General features: G+C 46.1%; 2 protein-coding genes across 2 annotated transcripts; both read left to right on the forward strand.

Annotated features, from left to right (window-relative positions):
• The first annotated feature begins 536 nt into the window (after window positions 1-536).
• On the forward strand, window positions 537-4,345 carry LOC135392360 (uncharacterized). The gene is made up of 3 exons (XM_064623076.1): window positions 537-724; window positions 840-1,000; window positions 3,486-4,345. Exons 1-3 carry the CDS (start codon window positions 537-539, stop codon window positions 4,343-4,345), a joined length of 1,209 nt encoding a protein of 402 aa, XP_064479146.1.
• A 134-nt stretch (window positions 4,346-4,479) lies between these two features.
• On the forward strand, window positions 4,480-5,277 carry LOC135392361 (uncharacterized). Its single transcript, XM_064623077.1, has one exon. It carries the CDS (start codon window positions 4,480-4,482, stop codon window positions 5,275-5,277), a length of 798 nt encoding a protein of 265 aa, XP_064479147.1.
• Window positions 5,278-20,703: the final 15,426 nt, after the last annotated feature.

Below are 20,703 nucleotides of genomic sequence, written 5' to 3' on the forward strand. Positions count from 1 at the left end.
CTTAGAACGATTAACTAACAGGTAGAAAATTACGCAATGTTCGCGGCGGGTTAGTTTTTAAAACTTTCTGTAAATCTGTATTGTTGGCTACGGCAGCTTTTCCGTTATTTCGCTGTCTTTCAGTAAGCAGACGATATCTGTTTTGGTTATCGTCTGATAATTACGCCGGCAATTTGGTGTTTCACGTTGCTTGTTTCGCGATCAAAATGCGACAGTTAACCGCTTTTGAGCGCAGTAGGGTGGTACTCTGGTATGCGCGAACCAAGAGTATCAAGGAAGTACGCATTCGGTGGCGCCGTAACTTTCACAGGCGACCACCGAGCAAAAAGACCATACTGAAGTGGCTGAAGCGATTTGCGCGAAATGGCACAGTCCTCAACCGCAAGCACAGCCGCAGCCAAAAAGTATCAAGCACTGGATTAAAAAATGCCGTGGTTGGTGTATTTGAGGCCGACCCCGACATGTCGATTAGTCGTGATGCCAACCTTTTTTCGGTGTCCAAAAAGACAGTACACAAGGCATTGAAATCGAACAAAATGTACCCGTTCAAGTTGCATAGGATCCATGCCCTGTCTGAGAACGACTGCCGGCGAAGGAAGCAATTCTGCCTCGAAGAGTTGGAGAGGATCCAACAGAACCCGACTCACCTGCCGTTCCTGGTGTTCACTGACAAACAGTGTTCCACCTTGACGGCAGAGTTAACACTCAAAACTGTCGATACTGGGCACGTGACAACCCTCATTGGGAACTGGAGCGACGATTTCAAACACAAAAAAAAAAACTGTTGTATGGGGTGGAATTTGGAACCAAGGTGTGATTGGCCTATTCTTCTTCCCCAGTACCGTTCGCGCCGTCAACTATCTTGACATGCTTAATGAACTCTTTCTCCCCGAACTGGAAGAACTGCACATGCAGAGAGAGGTGTGCACATTTATGCACGACGGTGTGCCACCGCACTGGGCTGTGTCAGTCCGAAGCTGGCTCAATGATATGTTTCCTGGTAGGTGGATGGGTCGAGGATCGCCTAACATGCCATGGCCCCCACGATCTCCAGACCTCACAATATGTGACTTTTTTCTGTGGGGTTACTTCAAATCAAAAGTTTATGACGGTAGACAAATTCCAAACCTGCAAGTGCTTGAAGAACGAATAGAAGCAGCATTTCTTTCTGTGTCAACCGAAATGCTAGAAGCCACAACTCGCGAATATGTGACACGGCTGCATCACTGTATTGCCATGGACGGACGCCAGATCGAGTCACACTTCCAAAAATCAGCAAATTCATCGAAGCAAATTTCATCATATCCCTCCTTTGACAACGGCCCTTGGCCTTCTCAGCGAGTTCTTCGACGGCCCTTATTAGGGTACAATTGATTGCACAGAGACTGCGTCATGTCGAAAAACCCAATCGCAATTATTGTGGTGAAACACCTCCATGGTCATTCAGGTTGCTGTTGTTGTTGTTCAAAAACCCACTTCACGTTCGCACACGGAGAGACATTCGTCAACAAACAATGCAACAACAACAACAACAACGAGAAAAAAAATCAGGCGGAATCAATGGCACTTCGCACGTCACCGCTAAAGTATCAAACATGCACATTTGATGAGAAAGTTGGGCAGAGGGTCAACTTATTGCTTTGCCTGTCTACGGGCGTCATATGAGGGGAAGAAGTAGGCCCTGATGGTTGTCGTATACCTCAAAAGGGTTAATTTGCACATAACGCTTTCCAAACACGCAAGCGAAATTGAAACGACAAGCAGGTTATGCGGAACCGCAGTTCCACATAGCTGGCTGCGTGATGTTGTGCGACTCGTCGCTGTTTGGGGAGCAGCGTTGGCAACATCCGAAGTGCTCTTCGCAATTCCGCCATCTTGGTTGTTTTGACTACGGGAATCACACATTTCGCGTTATAACTTCACACAGCGCAGCTCCATTGCGCTGAAATTTAGCACGGTTGATTGTCCCTAAGAGCTTTACACGTAGACAACACAATGTTGCGCGTTCATTGAGTATTTGCAAAGCACGGCATGCCGGCGCTGGTAGACTTTTATAGGGTAACACCCTGTACATTACAAGCGAGGTGAATTGTATTCTTTATTCCTATAAGTGACAGTGAGACTGTATCGATTGCAATGGCGTGAGTTACAAAATGGTGTACTATTCAAGCATTCGCGTTGGAACAATACCAGCGTGATATTCACTTCGGTTTCTTTACAGGTTGTTTGCCGTCTCAACGGTCACACATACGTGTGCAAAACTGCAACTGCTTCTCACATCGAAGCGTGTCTGGTGCCACTTGCTTGGACAATTGTTCGTCGGCCATTTCGTTTGAGGAACTGTCGTGTTCGTCACTAACGGTGATCTATTGAGCTTTGCAGTGCCAGCCTGTTCGAAGTTTCGAGGATTGCGTGTTCCATGTTTGGAGGACTGCCTGGTGTATCGGATGGGTTGTGTGTCCGTGCAACGTGTGCTCCAAATGTGTGTGTTGGGATTAGTGAACCGTGTATGCTTTCCATTCGGCAAACGATGATGTATTGGATGCAATATAAAGGTACCTGCACTCCAATAAAATTTGGTGTTTCAAGTTCGATGTCCTTGGTGCATTTTCTCCTTTCTGTTTCTTTTTTGTGAAGCCTTGAGGTCATTTTTCTTTTAGGGAACTCGAGAGGCACAATGTGTCTTGCGTATTAGTGGGTACAAGTAACCCCTCAATACGTCCGGACACTGTGGCTCCTGGCGTCAGCAGGGATACCGTATCAGTTGTTTCAGGGGGTACAGAGCCCCTGCGCCTATTGCAGGCACCGCGGACCTCTTGAAGTCACTTGGCACATTAAAAAAAGTGCCAGTTGATCAGAGAGTACCTATCCGTCACTGGTTTTAGAGTGTACATCAGATTTCCATCTCATTGGTGTCTTCTTTCTTAGGATGTGATGTTTCACTGCGCAGCCAACCAGTTTTGCTATTTCTGAGGTACCTTTTTAAGGGCACTTTATTTCAATAAACACAGTGCCCATTCTCAATTGAAAATAGTCAATCACCAGTCCATAAAAAGGCATATAAAAGTCGGTGAATAGAGTGCCTAATCTCAATCGAAAATCGTCAGTCACCAGTCAATATAAAGGCACCGGCCAATTCCCAATAAGAAAAAGATAACAGTTGTTTCCAAGTCCAAAAATAAGTTGTTTTCCAAGATAGATCTAATGATGGCATATCATCAAATCCCCGTTGCATCAGAAGATATCCCTAAGACGGCAATCACCATCCCATTTGGTCTTTTTGAATTTCATCGTATGCCGTTTGGATTGCGGAACGCCGCTCAAACCTTTCAAAGATTCACCGACAGCGTCCTTCGCGGCCTTCATTTTACCTGGCAGACCACGGTATTGTCATGAACATACAGAAATGCGAGTTCGGGCAATCGTCGCTGGAATTCCTCGGCCACATGGTCTCGAGTGACGGCATCGCGCCTCTTCCCGCCAAGGTCGAAGCGATCGTGACTCTGATCGTACTCTGACGTGGACCGAACCAGCCCGCCAGGCTTTCCGGGGTATCAAGACCAGTCTTTCTAACGCAACACTCCTTCACCACCCTAAGCACGAAGCCCAAACAGTCCTAGTGGTCGACGCCTCAGCAGTTGCAGTCGGCGCTGTTCTCCAGCAGAAAATCGATGACGTCTGGTGCCCCATACCGTTTTTCTCCAAGGCCCTCAGATCGGCAGAGGTCAAATACAGCACCTTCGGAAGAGAGCTCCTGGCAGCGCACCTGGCCGTACGCCATTTTCGTTTCTTTCTCGAAGGCAGGAAGTTCACTCTCTTAACCGACCACAAGCCCCTGACTTTTGCCTTTCGATCTGCAAGCACCCGCTACTCCCCGCGGGAAACGCGCCATCTAGCTTTCCTTTCGGAGTTCTGCACCAACATCGTGCATGTGAAGGGCTCAGACAATAGTCCCGCTGACGCACTCAGCCGCATCGACGCCATACACGGCACGACTTGTTCCTCCGAGGATATTGCTCGAGAGCAGGAAGCGGACGTCGAGCTCCAAAGCCTCCTGCAGTCTTCCTCCTCTCTATGCTTTGAAGATTTCGAAATTCCCGGTTCCTCCCTCCGTATCGCGTGTGACACATCTCCAGGCCGACAACGACCATTCGTGCCCTTGTCACTCAGAAGAACTGTGTTCGAGTCGTTGCACCGCCTCTCGCACCCAGGAATTCGCGCCTCACAAAAACTCGTTACTGAGCGTTTCGTATGGCCCAAAATGCACGACCCTGGGCCTGGGTTGCTTCCTGTCCTGCTTGCCAGACCACCACTAAAGTCTTTCGCCACACCACAGCTCCCGTAGGACGTTTCGCCCCTCCCGACGCACGTTTTGACGTGGTGCACTTGGACGTTGTCGGGCCACTGTCACCTTGTCATGGGTTTCGCTACCTACTGACGGCGGTTGACCGCTTCACGAGATGGCCTGAAACCACACCAATGCCTGACGCCTCAGCGCGAACGGTCGCTTCCACCTTCCTTTCATCGTGGATCTCTCGGCTTGGTGTCCCATCTAAAATAGTCACCGACAGAGGCCGTCAATTCGAAGCGCACCTTTTCGCCGCCTTCGCGACGCTCTTTGGAACATCTCGCAGCCGCACAACCGCCTACCACCCTGCTTGCAACGGCCTTGTAGAACGGTTACACAGGCAGCTCAAGGCAGCCATCATGGCTCACGGAGACCCTACCAACCGGGTTGACATCGTCCCCATCGTCCTCCTCGGAGTCCGTTCTGCCGTCAAGCAAGACCTCTCGTGCAGCAGTGCTGAGCTTGTATTTGGCACCACGCTTCGACTTCCGAGCGAATTCTTCCATCCGTCAGCTCAGCCCTCCACAGCAACGCCCGAATACATTGATCGCCTGCGCCATACCTTCGCTCAGATTCGTCCCACGGATACCCGTGTACCCTCCAACCGCCCGCATCACGTTCCCCACGAATTGGCCACGGCGTCTCTCATGTATCTTCGAACGGATGCCACGCGGAAGTCGCTTCACCCTCCATATTCCGGTCCGCACCTCGTCTTGTCCCGTTCACCCAAGCATTTCACCATCACCGTAAACGGCCGTAAGGACACAGTCAGCATTGACCACCTGAAGCCCGCCCACGTCGACAACGAGCGCCTCGCCGCCGCTGTCTTTCCCTTGACGACGCCTTCTCCGCCGAAGACCAAACACGTTTGTTGGTCGGACGTCTCTTATAGCAGAGATTCAGGCAGACAGCGAGTGTATAGGAAGTAAGAAAAGGGGGGGAAAGCTATTTATTTACATGTGAAAAGTTAAGGGACACGTCGACGTTGCAGCCAAAGCTCCGCCTTCGTCAGGACTAACCCAATATTCACAGGAATCGAATTTTCTTTATTCTGCCGGCAGCAAGTCGGGAAGGAGTGAGAGGACATCCGAGATAAACGAGGTCACTACGTCTCTGGATTACGCCCGCTCGCTCTTTATCATTCACACGAGTCAGTTTTCCGACGGCTGTCAGTTTTCTGATCCATTTTGTTTTCGTTTTCGCGCTTGCATTTCGTCTGTGTCAAGTGTACACTCTAAGAAAAAAAGGAGTACTTTTACTGCTTTTGGGGAGTAATTGCATTGCCACAAAAAAATAGTCCCTTTCGGGAGTAAATGCACAGGAGTAAATGAATGTCACAGAGTGAAGACCGCATTTCACGCGCTGTCGTAAGAGTCCCAGGTACATAATTGGTGCGCATGCATGAAAATACTTTGAAGCAAACCGTCAACCGTGATATGTCGAGTGATAGAAAATCTTGCGCCATACTAGGGCACAACTTGCGAAGAAAGATGCGCTAACTGTTTCTTACTCTGTGTGGCTGGAAAATTGCTACGTTGTCTGAGTTATACAGCCTTATGCCCTTCAAATTGACCAAGGGCACATATTTACGGTGACTGTTGCATTCAGGAGACCATTCGCGAAGTTTAGTGACAATTTGCAGTCCTGGGGAGTAAATGTCGGGACTAAATGTTGGGTTAGGGGACTAAAATGGGGAGTAATTGCACACTAGGGGAGTAGAAGCTGCAATTACTCCCCGTTTTACTCATTTTTTTCTTAGAGTGTAGAATGGACCATTGAAAGAGAAAACTTATTGCACTTGCGCTCCTTGTAGATGATGCACAGTGCATTCACATGAGAAACCGGGGCAAGATATGGGCCAAAGAATAGATTCTGAAGAAGAGCTATTGAATGTAAAACAGCATTAACCCAAATCTCCGTGTGGATGACCCAAAAGCCTGTCGGAGTGGTTTAAGAATAGTCGTTGTCACATACGATTTTATTTTCCACAAATGGAGCGTATCCCGATGCCGAGCACCAATATGGGCGCGATAGCGTGTTGACAAGTGAACGACTGGCGATGACGCTGCGATATCGAGATACAGGCAGTCAATAATTAATTTAATTGTATTAAATCAATTCAATTTTTATTTTCCTTTTGGTGGGAAGAGTTGCTTCCAATTATTATGTTTTTATACATGCATTGGAAAGGTACAAGCGAACGATTATGTGTAGTCGAGGTCTGTTCACCGAAAGAAATCTCCGAGTTTATAAAATTCATACTTTGTATTCCGTATCTGTTTCGCCTCACGGAGAGAAAAAGCGTCCTATGCAACACTACATTGTAGGCATCCATCTATGCATTGCATAATTGTTCCGAAGCTGCTGCGCCGGTGTGTCGTTGCACCACTTTTGGGGCAAAGCCAAGCATCGTTGGCGTACCAATTCAGAATTGGCCATAGTACAGTGAATGCCGTTGTATGGGACACATGCACAGCAATCCTGTTGAAATAAAAAGCAAGCGCGATCCGTTTCCGCTGCGTCACCTTCTCCTTCTGGCGGCAGCGCTGACGGTCGTCAGAATCTGTGCCGGGAAGATAAGATATCCGGCTGCCTCCGACTGCCGCTCCTGAAATCCTGAAGTGGTGACGGGGCGAAAAGCGCCGGTCACGTAGCACTAGAGAGCGGTGACGTTCCCTGCCGCCTGAGCGTCAGCCGGCAGAAAATTGACTCATGTGAACAGGGTAAGGGTGACAATGAATGCTTGGAGCTTGTGCACGTGTCTAGAATGACGTCAGAATCGGGAGGGCCCTGCTACCTGGCGGCTGTCAGTAGGTCCGGGAATGTCATGTCAAGTCTGGGTTACGTCGTCGTCCTTGGAGTCGGGGAGGGGGCGTTGTCAGGACCCCATCTGAAACTGAAAGAAAAAAGAAGCAGTACCTCATCTAAGTAGTTAAACTTCTTATTGTTGACAGTACACCAGCCCAAGCAGCACAATGTACTGAAAGTCGAGTGCAATAGGGGTGGACGTGTAGGTGGAAGGCCTTGAACAGACTCCTGAAACTAAAGAACATTGATAAGACACATACCGTCCACCCCTACTGCACTCGACTTTCAGTACATTGTGCTGCTTGGGAGGGTCTTCGTTTATGGCAGACTGGAATTTGTAGATAAGGTATGATTCCCGTTGTCCTCAGGATCGATCGGTAGTGCAGTTTGTTTGAAGAAAAATTGAAACGTCTTGAATTGAATGGCCCTGCTGGCTGAAATGGCGCGAAACTGGAAGATTAAATTCTTTCGTCACATCGGATCAAAGAAGTTTTAGTCTGACCCACGTACTGTGCGTGGCACGTATTACATTCGATTACATATACAAAGTTAGAGGAGATGCAATCTAGATCAGCGTTGATTTTGACGTAAAAATCGGATATTGTGCTCTTGACTGATTGGGTCGTTTGCATTAATTTACAAATCTGGCATCTACATCCGCTGCATGGGTGGCAGCCTCTTGGTGAATTTTCTGGTTCGGTTACTTCAGAGCGGACTAGGCTATCTTGTTAGTTGCGTGCACTCCTGTAGGTGACACACGGCGGTTCAGGGAAAATTTCCTTCGTGCGTTCGGACTGGAGTAGGATGCTATGATGGCGATTCGGTATATGGTTGATATTCGGGATATTTCCAGCGACCCAATAAACCAGAAATATTCCAGGTACGTCCCACAATGGTCGCACACGTCGCATACGTCCGCCACGTCTATGCGACGTTACCTGTACGTCCACAATGCGACTTCAAAAAGCGTCGCACTTTCTATATCCCTGGGACATCTGGTAGATGTAAAAAGAAAGGAGCAAGCGCGTCATTTTTCGGAGACATCTAGGACACGTGACCCTTAAAGGCATGACGTACGTAAACGGGGAAAATTTTGGGATTTACTACTTTATTTACCAAGTACACACATTATAGATGGCAGCTTGGGTCACAAACATGATACTTGCCAGGTTGGGGTGTCTGGAACGTTCGCAGGTATACGCTGACGTCGTTTGCAGACTCACTAGTTAACTGCAAAGACGTTGTCACCGTTGCAAACGTGATACGCCACGCTACACTTGAAGAACGTACTCCAATAATTTGTATTTCAGTATATGCTCGCTGTGGTATCTCTTGAAATCGGCGTCCGCGGTGGAGGGGCCAAAAGGGGATCCTGCATCTCATATGGTGAAAGGCGAAAGCACATTTATTAACGCGCGGTCTGCGTTGGTCTTGGATTGTGGCCGAATGGTTACTGAACACCCCGCCCCAAGTGGTGTGTGCTACCAAAAGTAGATGCCTTTTTGCTTAATTACTGTGTACAGCATTCATTTGCTATAGCAATCAATCACTATCAATTTCAAATTGATTCAACACAAAAATAGCATAAGTTTTAAAATATCCCTGGATCATCCAAATATCCAAAATATATGCCTATGCCACGGTCCTGGGATGTGAAAACAGTAGGAATCTGACAGTCGCATGGATGTACTTTCTACGTTAACGAGCTCTCTGTGAAGCTCCTCTGTGTGAAATGTTAAAATGAGGTTTACGGAATAATTACCGTAATAATTCCGTAAACCTCGTATAAACATTTGGCAGCAATACTCCAAGCGTTAACAGTATACTAAACCGTCATCACAGCATCCTTCTCCAATCAGAGCGCATGGGACAAGTATTTCCTCAGCCACCGCAGGTAACCTACAGGCGCGCACGCAACTTGCACGATCATCTGGTTAGAGTTAGCCAACCAGAAAATCCAGGAACCGGTTGCCATCCGCGCGATGGTCGCAGGTGTCAAATATGCAAATTAATGCAAAGCACCCAAGTACTTAAAAGCTCTAACTCTAATTTTGCCATTAAAATTAAAGGGACTATCGCATCCGTCCCGGTCGATTTCGAAACTGTAGTGCTTTTTTACACCGCGTTCATCACTGATAATAACGCCGAAAACCCGACGCGAATTGGCAGCGTTGTCCCTCTGTAGTTTGACATAAATCTTGGCAAGAGCAGACGACGCATTCCGGGATTCCCTCTCTGGAAACGTCACACGGACGAGGCCAATCACTGCGTGCCCTTTGACATGGAGAATACCAATCACGGAGCGGCCGGAGGGACCTTGGTAGCCTTGGCAACCGACCGACAGGCGGGTTCGCGAGTCGGAATGCTAGGGGACGGCGTCTTCTCTGTTACCGGCTCGCGGAATGTTGTTTCTCGTTAACATTGAACGTGTTCGTACAGCCAGGAGCGTAACGCCGTGTTTCACGTAACATGGTTACGTCTGCACTCACACTGGTAAGCGAAAGTCAGCGTATTTACCGAGGACTTTTCATTTATTATAGTGCGATGCGAACGCCAAGCAGACGATCTCGGAGACAATCGCCCGCGCTGCGCTCCAATTCGTGTGCCTGGCTTACGTCATCATCGCGTTGGCTGAAGACGGAATGCGGACCTTTAAAATTCGTTTACTTAATATGTAAGCTGTTTGCGGAAGAGAAATTTGGCAAAGTTGACTCTGAAGCGGTGACGAACATTACCCTATCGGTATCATACATACGTTACCGGATGCGATAGTCCCTTTAAAGGGACTATCGCAACCGTCCCGGTCGATTCCGAAACTGTAGTGCCTTTTTACTCCGCGTTCATCACTGGTAATAACGCCGAAAACCCGACGCGAATTGGCAGCGTCGTTCCTGTGTAGTTTGATATAAAACTTGGCAAGAGCAGACGACGCATTCCTGGATTCCCTCTCTGGAAACGTCACACGGACGAGGCCAATCACTGCGCGCCCTTTGACATGGAGAATACCAATCACGGAACGGCCGGAGGGACCTTGGTAGCCTTGGCAACCGACCGACAGGCTTGCGGGCGAGGCGGAATGTTGTTTCTCACGTCCGCACTCACACTGGTAAGCGAAAGTCAGCCCCCGTATTTAACGAGGACTTTTCACTTAGTACAGTGCGAACGCCAAGCAGACGATCTCTGAGACAATCGCCAGCGCTGCGCTCCCATTCGTGCGCCTGGCTTACGTCATCATCCTGTTGGCTGCAGGAATGCGGACCTTTAAAACTCGTTTACTTAAAGGGACTCTGACCAGAAACTGTGGGAGCTCTTTCGTACCTGTATTCAATAAAGCACCCAACAAGGACTCTCCATGCGAAAATTCACGCATTAAAACCCCACGGTTTCTCTAAAGTCGAATTTTAAACATTCGACTTCATCCGAGTGCAGCACGCCTAGCGTCAAACCGAGAAAACATACGTTTATATAGAATATCCACCCCGGTCCACCATCAAGATGACGTCAACACGGGGGCCACTCGCAACACCCACAATTGGCTCAAACGCGTCACGTGGTCACGCAATATCTGTCAATTTCCTTCATGAAATGGCATTTCTACGTTAATATGTTTTTGTTAGAGAGCCTCAAAAAGAAAAATATACCCTGCATTTATCACCTGCAACAGTTTCTACGATTTTCTTTTCAATCTGTACACGGCGTTCGATACACGCTTCCGTATCCGGTCAGCTGTAATGGATGCCGTATGCCGAGCTTGCGAACTGCGAACTTGTGTGACTCCCGGTTCATCCTCTTTGTTCGGGTCATTGGGTTGGTGTTGGAGTTGGTCACCATATTCTGAACGTTTCACCTATCGTTGCGGTGTACTGTTCTTGATCTGCTGCGAAGCGACGAACCGCAACGGCAGTCACTCGCCTCAGCGAACTTCTGTCTGCTGCATCTCAAAGGAACATGGGGACCTGATGATACCTTCAACTAAAGAAACCAAATGTGCTCTCGTGTGGTCCTGACGGAAAAGTAGTATCAACAAGGTTAGCACATTTATTTTTCAGTTCCAAGTCTACGTACTGAAAACCATGCAGGTGCAGTCGATCATTCTCGTAGCTGTTGTGTAACGCGTATGCTTTCTTACATATCCCACAGAACCCTCCACTTTTTCGACCAAGTTATCGTTATGAGATCCTTCTGATGGCTTCTTACTAGGCTATGCCGCTCCGAAGCATTGAGATGACGAAGCGTCGTGGTAGCTGCACCTCTGCCTTCGAAAGATGAATCAGTCATTCCACACTGTGCTTACTGGCTTTGTGTAGAGTCTGGCAAATCCGACAGACTTGGACTGCCTTTTTCAAGAAAGTTTGAAATGTAAGTATGTGTATATTGGTTTCACATATCCACCACATATTGAGCGTGTGTATGATTGTACTTTATATGCTACAGCGTATCAGCGTACATTACTATTCAACACGTAGTGTGGCAAACTCGACATCAGTCACACAAAGCCGACAATTGCCTTTTCTTCAATTGCTTATTTTTATCATATCACGTTTTTGTCTATATCTCAATTTACCAACCAACAAGGTATATTATTTTAGTATAATCGTCTGATATTTAACAAGTCACAGTTTTACCATGGTTTTGGCACACTATAGCCCGAGTTGCTTATGCGTCATTAAATTGAATCATCGTCATCTTCAACTGCCATTATTCAATTGAAGTGCCAGGTGGATATAATGATATGGCAAGATATATTTTTTTGCTGTCATCCTGGAATTGCTCATTTCAGAAGAATAGTCACCGTGAAGTTTGTTTTCGTTTTCAGAACCATTAAGAGGACTAAAACCAAACACTTTTCTTTCAGAGCATCCCTTATGCACCTGCATTTCAATTCCAATCTGTATTACAAGAATGACAGACCACTCAACAGAGATGAACACCTGAAAGTGAAAGAGCTGGAATGAAGATACGTTAATCTGTGTCAACGGTTCTTAGTATGTGTGCGAGTCGAGGACATAGGTCTCAAGCTTATTCCTGTCTTCAGAAGAGGTGACAACTATGCTCCTTCTATCTATTAACCAGCTCCACTTTTTAGGGTTCCCTGTAAACTAATGGAGCACATCATGTACTACCACGTTGTCAACTAAGTTGACTCTGTCAATTTCTTTTTTTAAATTCCAGCATGGCTTTAGAAAAGGGTATTCAGGCAAAACTAACGTAGTGGAATTCGTTCACAGCATTTCAAACTGTCTTGATTTCTGGGTCCATGTAGATGTAGTATTCTTTTTATTTGGTAAGGGCTTTTGACACTGTGCTCTACGCTCGCGTGTTGGCCAAAGTAGCCTAATTAAAATTTGATTCTGCTACCTGGATATGCAGTTTCTCAGCTAACTGTAACTGTGGCGACAACTCGTGAGGAGAACCTATCATATCGCCACCATGCAGCATTTGTTATATTACAATCGCTTCACATTTTAATCTAGTCAAAAGCAAGGCCTTTTGGTGATCGATCTTGTATAATTACGTGCCCCTCCGTTATGTAACACCACACTGGGTTCTTCAACCTATGAGAGAGAAATAAATATATTGCCAAGTAAATTGTCTACAAGGCTCGTTATTCCATTTCGCCACACTATCACAAGCAATTGTTGGAGTAGTGGCCCAGGGTATGAAGCTCGCCACTAATCATCATTCAAACAAAGTTCATAATGTAAAATGCTTTACTCAGAACACTGGCTTAACACAACAATTAAGAATAAAGAGAGTAAACGTTTCATTGCCTATCCAGGTGGCATCATCCCTCCAACAGAGAACAATCAAAAACAACATCAAAGGAGTCAAATCGGTGGTCCGCATTCCTTTCATCCAATGTATTTCATACGCTATTTGGAGGGCACTGTGCCCATCAGGCATTTTGACTGTGCATATGAAGTTGAGTGCATAGAATCTGATGCAACCTACATTGGCGAGATAGACAAAAGATGTGGGACAAGACTAAAAGAGCCAGTTGCCAGGGCTACTAATGCTTAGCTTAACTAAACAGGACCGAATCAGTCTACCACTGCTGTCCTAAGGGACATATATTTTGATGGTGCAGTAACCTTTGCTCATGACTAGCGATGGGACCCTAGAAAGTTCTTAGAATCCTTCTTGATCAGGCGTGATGCTTCAGCCTGTTAATACATACCGTGGCCCCCTATCGGATGTGTAAGATTCCCTCTTAGATAGGCTGATGTGCTCATCTTTGGCCTCTGTTGTACTGATGATGCCACCCGGATAGGCGACAAAACGTTTACGCTGTTTTTATTCGTTGTGTTGAGCGGTGTTTGCAGTAAAGGACGCTACATTATGAGGTTGTCACCCGGCTTTTGGAATATATTTTCAAATAAAGTTGTTGTTTTACAAAGCTCAATACATTGCAGAAATCATTCTTGTTGCCTATTGTTTTGGGGGTACCATTCTTGCAGTCACATGAAGCACTGAAGGGCCAATTTAAAAAGTAAAGGCAGTCTGATTTATGTTCTTGCCGACATGGCACAGCGTATGTACGAGGTAGCTCCATTTCAGAAGCCTGAGAACACTCAAAGCAATTAGTGTGCTAGCATCAGATATGGTGTACAGCATTACATATTTGCTTTTGCTAGGGCAACTAAGAAGGGTGGATAGAAAGACAGTTACAACCTGTTTCCACAAAAGACACTCAAGATTCATTAGCAATTTCCTCCAAGAGAGTCAAGGCTTTTTCTAGATTACTAGAACATGGGTACCTGGTTATAAATAACAAGAATTCATCTACCAGAGGTCAGTGTTTCACACACCCTGCTTTCCATCAACACTATGAAAAGGTGTGATCCCCAAACCTGCACAAAATTCCTGGAGAGACTTTACTGGACACTGTTGCTGTCCCTCTCACCAGGTGCTCTCTATGAACCTGATTCACAGTTCTGGATGCACTGCCTGAACTAACTTTAGCATGCTTTCCCAACACGAATGGTAACTGCTATGAGGAGTGTTGTACTTACTGAAAGCAACATGTAACGCTGTACCTTGACAGGTAATGTTGATAGCCTTCTTAAGACCGTAGAGAGATGTTCCTGATGTTGCTCCCTTTATTCCAAATTGTACTATCAGACGCAAGCCCACTTGCCACCAAGCCAATGAGTTGCGCCTCACAGTCAGTGCAATCAAGGGAATCTATCACTGAGGCTCAGAAAAGCTGTTTTCCATCGGGGGACTGAGCCGTGAGTAGCCCCGTGAAAGCACCAGGGTTTCTTCGAATTTTAGATGTGCCAGCTTTTGTTTTCCTCCCCCTCCTCCTTTTTATGTAGTAGCTGATTACTGTAGCCTTGTACTGCTTTGGGGATTGAAGTTGTGGAGATGATGTAAGAGGTGGAACTAGGCTTTAGGCAAAATGAGGCAAAGTGTGACCATGTACAAATCTTCTGAGAATGATAACGAAAGGAAAGTTTGGTAGCAAGTGAGCTGGTGGGGGTGATCCATGACTCGAAAACCCGAGACGAGGTAGGGACGATAACAGACAAACACAAACACGGTCTCTGAGACCGTGATCTCTGGGACCGTGGGATCTCTGAGACCGTGTTCGTGTTTGTCTGTTATCGTCCCTACCTCGTCTCGGGTTTTCAAGTCATGGATCTTCTGAGAATGTTTATGCATCATTCGCACAAAGAGAGGATAGGTGTTACATCTTGTTCCGGTTTTGATATTTATTTATTTATGAATATATCTCAAATGCCCTCACAGGCATTACATAAGGGGGGACATCAACATGGGTCACTTAACAAATACGGAAGTTACAAGGAACATACATATTTGGAAGACAAGACTCTATTTTTTGTTCGTCCATCAGTCTTGCTCAAGAAATTGTTCACTGTAGCAATGGTACACAATGTCACGAAAGGAGTGCTCATCTATCGTTCCGCAAGACTCATTAAAAAGCACTAGTGTTGTGCTTCAACACAACATGTTGAACTCATGAACCATGCATCATCCTGAGAGCTATAGATCATCCTAAATACAGGTGCTGAATTATTTTAAATGTGATAGACGAGCTGTGCGAAGAGGTACCCCCAGTTAGGATCTTGGGTACTGGAAGCCTGTGGCATTTTCTGTGGGAAAGGCTTGCCAGACCCTCTTCACTGCACAGGCTGGGATGACCATGATCTTGTTTTTTCCAAGCTTGTGCCATACTCACCTTGCAAACTGGCGATACGCAGTGTATCTGCATCGTCTACACAGATGTACATAAAATATAGTTTAGGCAAATAGGTAACCGGTTACAGTACAGTGTGTGTGCATTGTCATTTCTACATGTACCTGAGAGTAACTGCAGTTTACCTGCCCACACCTTGTACATTACTACACATGCTGTGTTCTTTTAGAACCCAAAATTGTTTTGCTTTTCACTGAATCGACATTCAAGAACACTCAATATCGCTAAAAACCTACGCTAAAACCTTATGCACAGGGTAATACATAAAAACGTGACTCAGGACACAGCACACTGACAATTACAAAACTGCCTATATTGGTTTTCTCCAGTTCAGAGTCGTGTACTGTATAGCCTTTTTATGTGCTGCGCCCTGTACTGGAGTTTTTAACGACTCTATTGCAGGACCAAACCAGTTTTGGGCACCCAAATTTTAACATCGTTCGACAAGGACACATGTGACTTACTTGTGAATACAGTCGCTCTTAGGTTCGCGCTGCCCACGGAGTTCAATATGCGACCTTCAGGACAGTCATATTGAAGAATAGAAGTTGGAAATCTTTGTGGGTTGTAATGCACTCATACTGCAGTCATTCGGCAGTGTTTTCGAGCTCCTTGCAGCACAAGCATTCGATCTCCTTCGGCATTATGACACACCAGCCACACCGGCACCATGAACAGCAAGTGCGCATTAGATATCAGAACACGAAATTTCTGAGAACGTTTACATGTTCGATCACAGTGTGCGTTAAAAAGCTCATCGCTTACCTGAAGACAGTCGACTCATGCTGTTTGCTTCATCTGTAACTGATGTTCGTAGAGCTCTAACTTCGTCTCGCATTCGCGGCATCGGCGACGTTTCGAAAGCCTACCGAGCTGTTCAGCACGCAGAATTTTCTTCTCGATGTCTCGATCGCAGAAAGGTCAGAAAGAAGTTCCAGGCTCGAAGTCTCCGCATTTCTGCCTTCGACGTCCATATTGAAATATTGAAGATCGCTTTCCGGACGGATGCCGGCGCTCTCACAAACTCACTAACAACAGAACTTCCGGTCCGGGCGCCCAATGAAACGTGGCCCTCGTGACTTCGTCACACACACGGAAATTGGCGGATGTCCACTGCAAAGAGGCTAGATTTCGGCCCCGATTGCGCGAGTTGAGGGGGAAAAGCGAAGCCGGTTTTCAGCTCCCTGTTTGGCAAACTTTGCCTCCGCGCACAGCCAAAATATTTCGCGCGTGGCTTGGGGGCATATTATACCTTCGTAATAGATGCAAACGAAATATTTGTCGAACTTCTGGTCAGAGTCCCTTTAATATGTAAGCTGTTTTCGGAAGAGAAATTTGGCAAAGTTGACTCTGAAGCGGTGAGGAACATTTACATATCGGTATCATACATACGTTCCCTGATGCGACAGTCCCTTTAAAGGCGACTTGAGCTGTAACTCATCTAACGTCATTTATGTCGTTCAGTGCCACATGTGCAAGGCACAATACGTAGGCCAGACCAAAACGTCATTACAGAGCAGATTCAACAACCACCGGTCTGACGTTACAAAGAAGGCAAACCTCCTGGGGTCGGATTCACAAACGCGATCGTAAGTTACGCTAAGATGCCATAAGACGTCATAGCCTGCGATGCGCGTACGACGGCGTCGTAAGCGCGATTCACAAAGTTACCGTAGTGGAGAGGGCACCCCCTTTGACGAGGAAGAGGAAGTTGCTCGCTTCCTGTCACGTGCACCTCGAAGAGAAACAGCCAACGGGTGCGAGACTATGTTTTCGCTATGGTAACGATGACGAAAATTTATAATCGCACCAATAAGAGTCGTCCCGTTAGAAGAAGACGAAGTTGTTCGTCCCCAAATGTTTCGTTACTGCACGCGCTCTCGGTCGTTCGGTAGCCATAATGGATGCCATGCAATCACAGGCGAAACGCGTTCGATGACACAGTAAATATATTCCCAGTATGTTCGTCTCGAGGAGGGGGTGGGTGAGGGTGTTTTGTAAGCGGTGTGTGGCACCCAGTTTTGCAGGTTTTATGGCTTCTTTTGCCTTTCTTGCAGACAATTTGGAGGGGTGTTGGGGGTGTCTTAGCGAGCTGTAGGGGATGCTTGAAAAATCCCTGCGACCGGATTTTACGGAGCACAACGCATTCGTTGAAGGTTACCAAGCAAAAAAGTGCCTCAATGTCACTTCGGGGACGGTCTCGAAGGTTCTGTGGCAAAGCGTAATACGTTGGCGCGTATTACGGAGTCTTTGTTTCCCATCACCAAATCCACCGCTGCCAAATAACGGCGCCATCTTTCTTCGTAAGACTGCTCGGGAGCTCTCGCAGGATTCCACCGTACGCTGCGAAGATTTTGAGACGCGCGCCCTTCGTGAATCTACACTTCGTCGTAACTTTCCCGTACGACGGAGTTACGGCAGATTCCGTCGCACGAGCTCTTTGTGAATCCGACCACTGGCCTCTTGCCATTTCAAACAACCAGGACATTCAATAAATGATGTGTTACTTTTTATTCTTCCGTCAAATTTTAGCTCAGGTCGAAAGAGGGAACAACGCGAATCTTATCTCATTTACAAATTCCAATCAATCATTAACGCAGATCCTGGCGTACTTTCAACGGTAAGGAATCTGGTAGCCTAGATGGGATATATTGTCCTTTTTTCCATTTCGTTTTTTTTTTTTCGTTTTCTTGTTTCTGTTTTTTTTTTTTTTTTTTTTTCAGCTAAAGCCTAAGCAGAGATCACCCTGAGAATGACATCACCACCCGGACTTGACCTTGTGGAATATTTCAGAATATGACTCACAGACGACCTCCACGTGGCGTACTTGAACCGATTGTGACGTCACTTTCGGAACCTATTTAAGCAATGTGTACTCCCCTGTACGCCTTTTGTGCTGACGAAGACAGTGCCACATTCGAAACGTCGACCCCTTGCCCATTTTGCTTTTTAACGTCTCCCTACGTAATAAACTTCCCTAAAATCAGTTTCCGCGTCTTTTTCTGCAACTTCTGTGAAACTTCATGGCCGTTTGACTATCTTTTTTCTTGAACCTAAAGAAAAAGTGCCACATTAGTATTATTAACCCAAAAGGCTTCAATGGAATTGATGCGATACAAAGGTTCCTAGAACATCATGTTAAATACATTTTACCCACCGTTTGAGCGGCCTAAGAGCGCTGTTAGCGTGACATTATACAACAACAACAAATACACTGATGATAAATGGGGAAATTCGCCACCTGGGTTGTGGCCCACTACCGACAACCACAATGCGGACATTATATATTATACAGTTTCAAGTTGAAAAGACTAATATAAGTGCGCCATATGACCTGCTAAGCGTGTGCTTGGTGTGCCCCCCTCCCCCGTGATATTACTTCTGTCGTACTACCTTCACTGTTTCTGAAACCTTTGTCCTACATTTTGCGCGTTAACCCGTTCACCATATGTGCATCTGTGTGCATTTTCACCGCTTGTAGGCGTCATTGGGTAGCCAGTCCGACTGTGTCGCGGCTCACATTCCATTCTTTTTCTCTTACTTCATCACAACCATCATCAGGTTATATTAAAAAGTGTATACCACAGAATGGAACCTATTGACATTGAATACAGTTAAGGATACAATGTCATGATTGTTGAATAGTCCCATCTTGCGACAGTCGTGACGTTGCCCGCCTAAGCGTGGCCGACTACGGCAACAGTTACATGCCTTCTTTCTTGAACACATTATGTGGTTACATGATGTCCAACAGTAACACATCATGAAAAAGTTATCCTCGCGGGTAATTGCGGGTGTAAATTAGGAAACCTTAACCGGAGCTGGAGACTTTAGGAATGGAAATGCACTATACTGGATATTGCCTTTTGCTATGATCTTTCAAATGTCAAGAGCTGCAATACAATTCAAGAATCTTCTGCTTCAATACTTGATCTGTTCCTGGTGTCTAACACCTTTGACTGGAGATGAGACTGCCAAGTACTTGGTGGACTTTCAGATCACAAGATGGTCCTTTTAAAATGCACCATGGAAAATTTATGCATGATAGACCTAAAATCCAGACACTCTACGATTTTCCTAGCACACATCCTTGTACCATTTTAACCAGATCTGTACGACCACGAGAAATGTTAATGTGGCCTGAACTTTTTTCAAGGCCACTATACACATGTGCATAACAAAGTCCGTGCCGAAGAAGTCTTGCAAGGCTCGCTAAAGCTTGCAAGGCTTGCTAACTCGAAGACCGTGGATAACACGCGACGTTTAGCTTCTTAAACGTCGCATAACCAAAATTAGATGGCGTTGTAAACTAACCCTGGTTCCAGGTTTGACCAAGGCTCTGAAGGAGGAAATTAAGTGAGTCTAAAAAGAAATATTATAGCCACGTCTTTTTTTCCGTACCCCAGAAAGTTTGGCGTATGATTACTCTAAGTATCGAGCAAAACAGGAACATAGTGACGCACAGGAGAGAACAGATAATGTGGGGAACTCCTTTGGTCACAGACCAATCACCGTTGTCTCACGACTTAAAACCCCACATTATTATTACTATTACATTACTTGAAACCAGTACTTGTTATGTTATTGTGTTGTTATTTCTTATTATGTAATAGAAAAAGTTGAATATCAAGAAGTCTTCTGCGGGTTGGTTGGTAAAGGAGAAAAGTGGATATACTAGTCCAAAAGGACTCGGGACTGGCTACTCCAGGGCGCGTTATTGAGATATTGTGGACAAGACAATGATAGCTGTGATAGAAAAAAAAAAAAAAAAAGGAATTTAAGTCACGACAAAGTCAGACTGGCTACCCCGGACCACTTAGCCGCAACTAGTCGAAACAAATAAACAGGAGAAAACCCAGCAGTTGAGGGGCGGGAGTCAAACGTCCCGAACTAGTGGGAACACTTGTCATAAACGAGGAACCAGAAAGTGTCACAAAAGGTCACTCAGATGCGTTTCTTAAAGGAAACGCAGGAAATGCAGGAGCGCTTTCAATGTAGCCGCTTGATGATTGAATGGATGTGGAGTGGACGCAGGAGCTTTACAAGACAATATGCCGAATGATTTTCATAGAAGGTACGCCCAGTGGACTCCGCAGTTCCTCAAAATTATTTTCCAGATGTCGCTGCACGAAGGGACTGTCCTGAACGAATGGAAATGCGCTCCTGTCAAACCGTGGTTTCGAATTATCCCTTCTTTTCAGCTGTTGTGAATTGTTAGCGCACACCTTTTCCAACCAAGTAACATCATTCCTCGAAGAAAATGGATTACTAGCTCCCTTGCAGCATCGATCTCGTGGGGATTACTCTGCTGTGACGGCCCTGTCTG

The sequence above is a fragment of the Ornithodoros turicata genome, chromosome 4 (assembly GCF_037126465.1).
Source record: "Ornithodoros turicata isolate Travis chromosome 4, ASM3712646v1, whole genome shotgun sequence".
Taxonomy (NCBI): Eukaryota; Metazoa; Arthropoda; class Arachnida; order Ixodida; family Argasidae; genus Ornithodoros; species Ornithodoros turicata.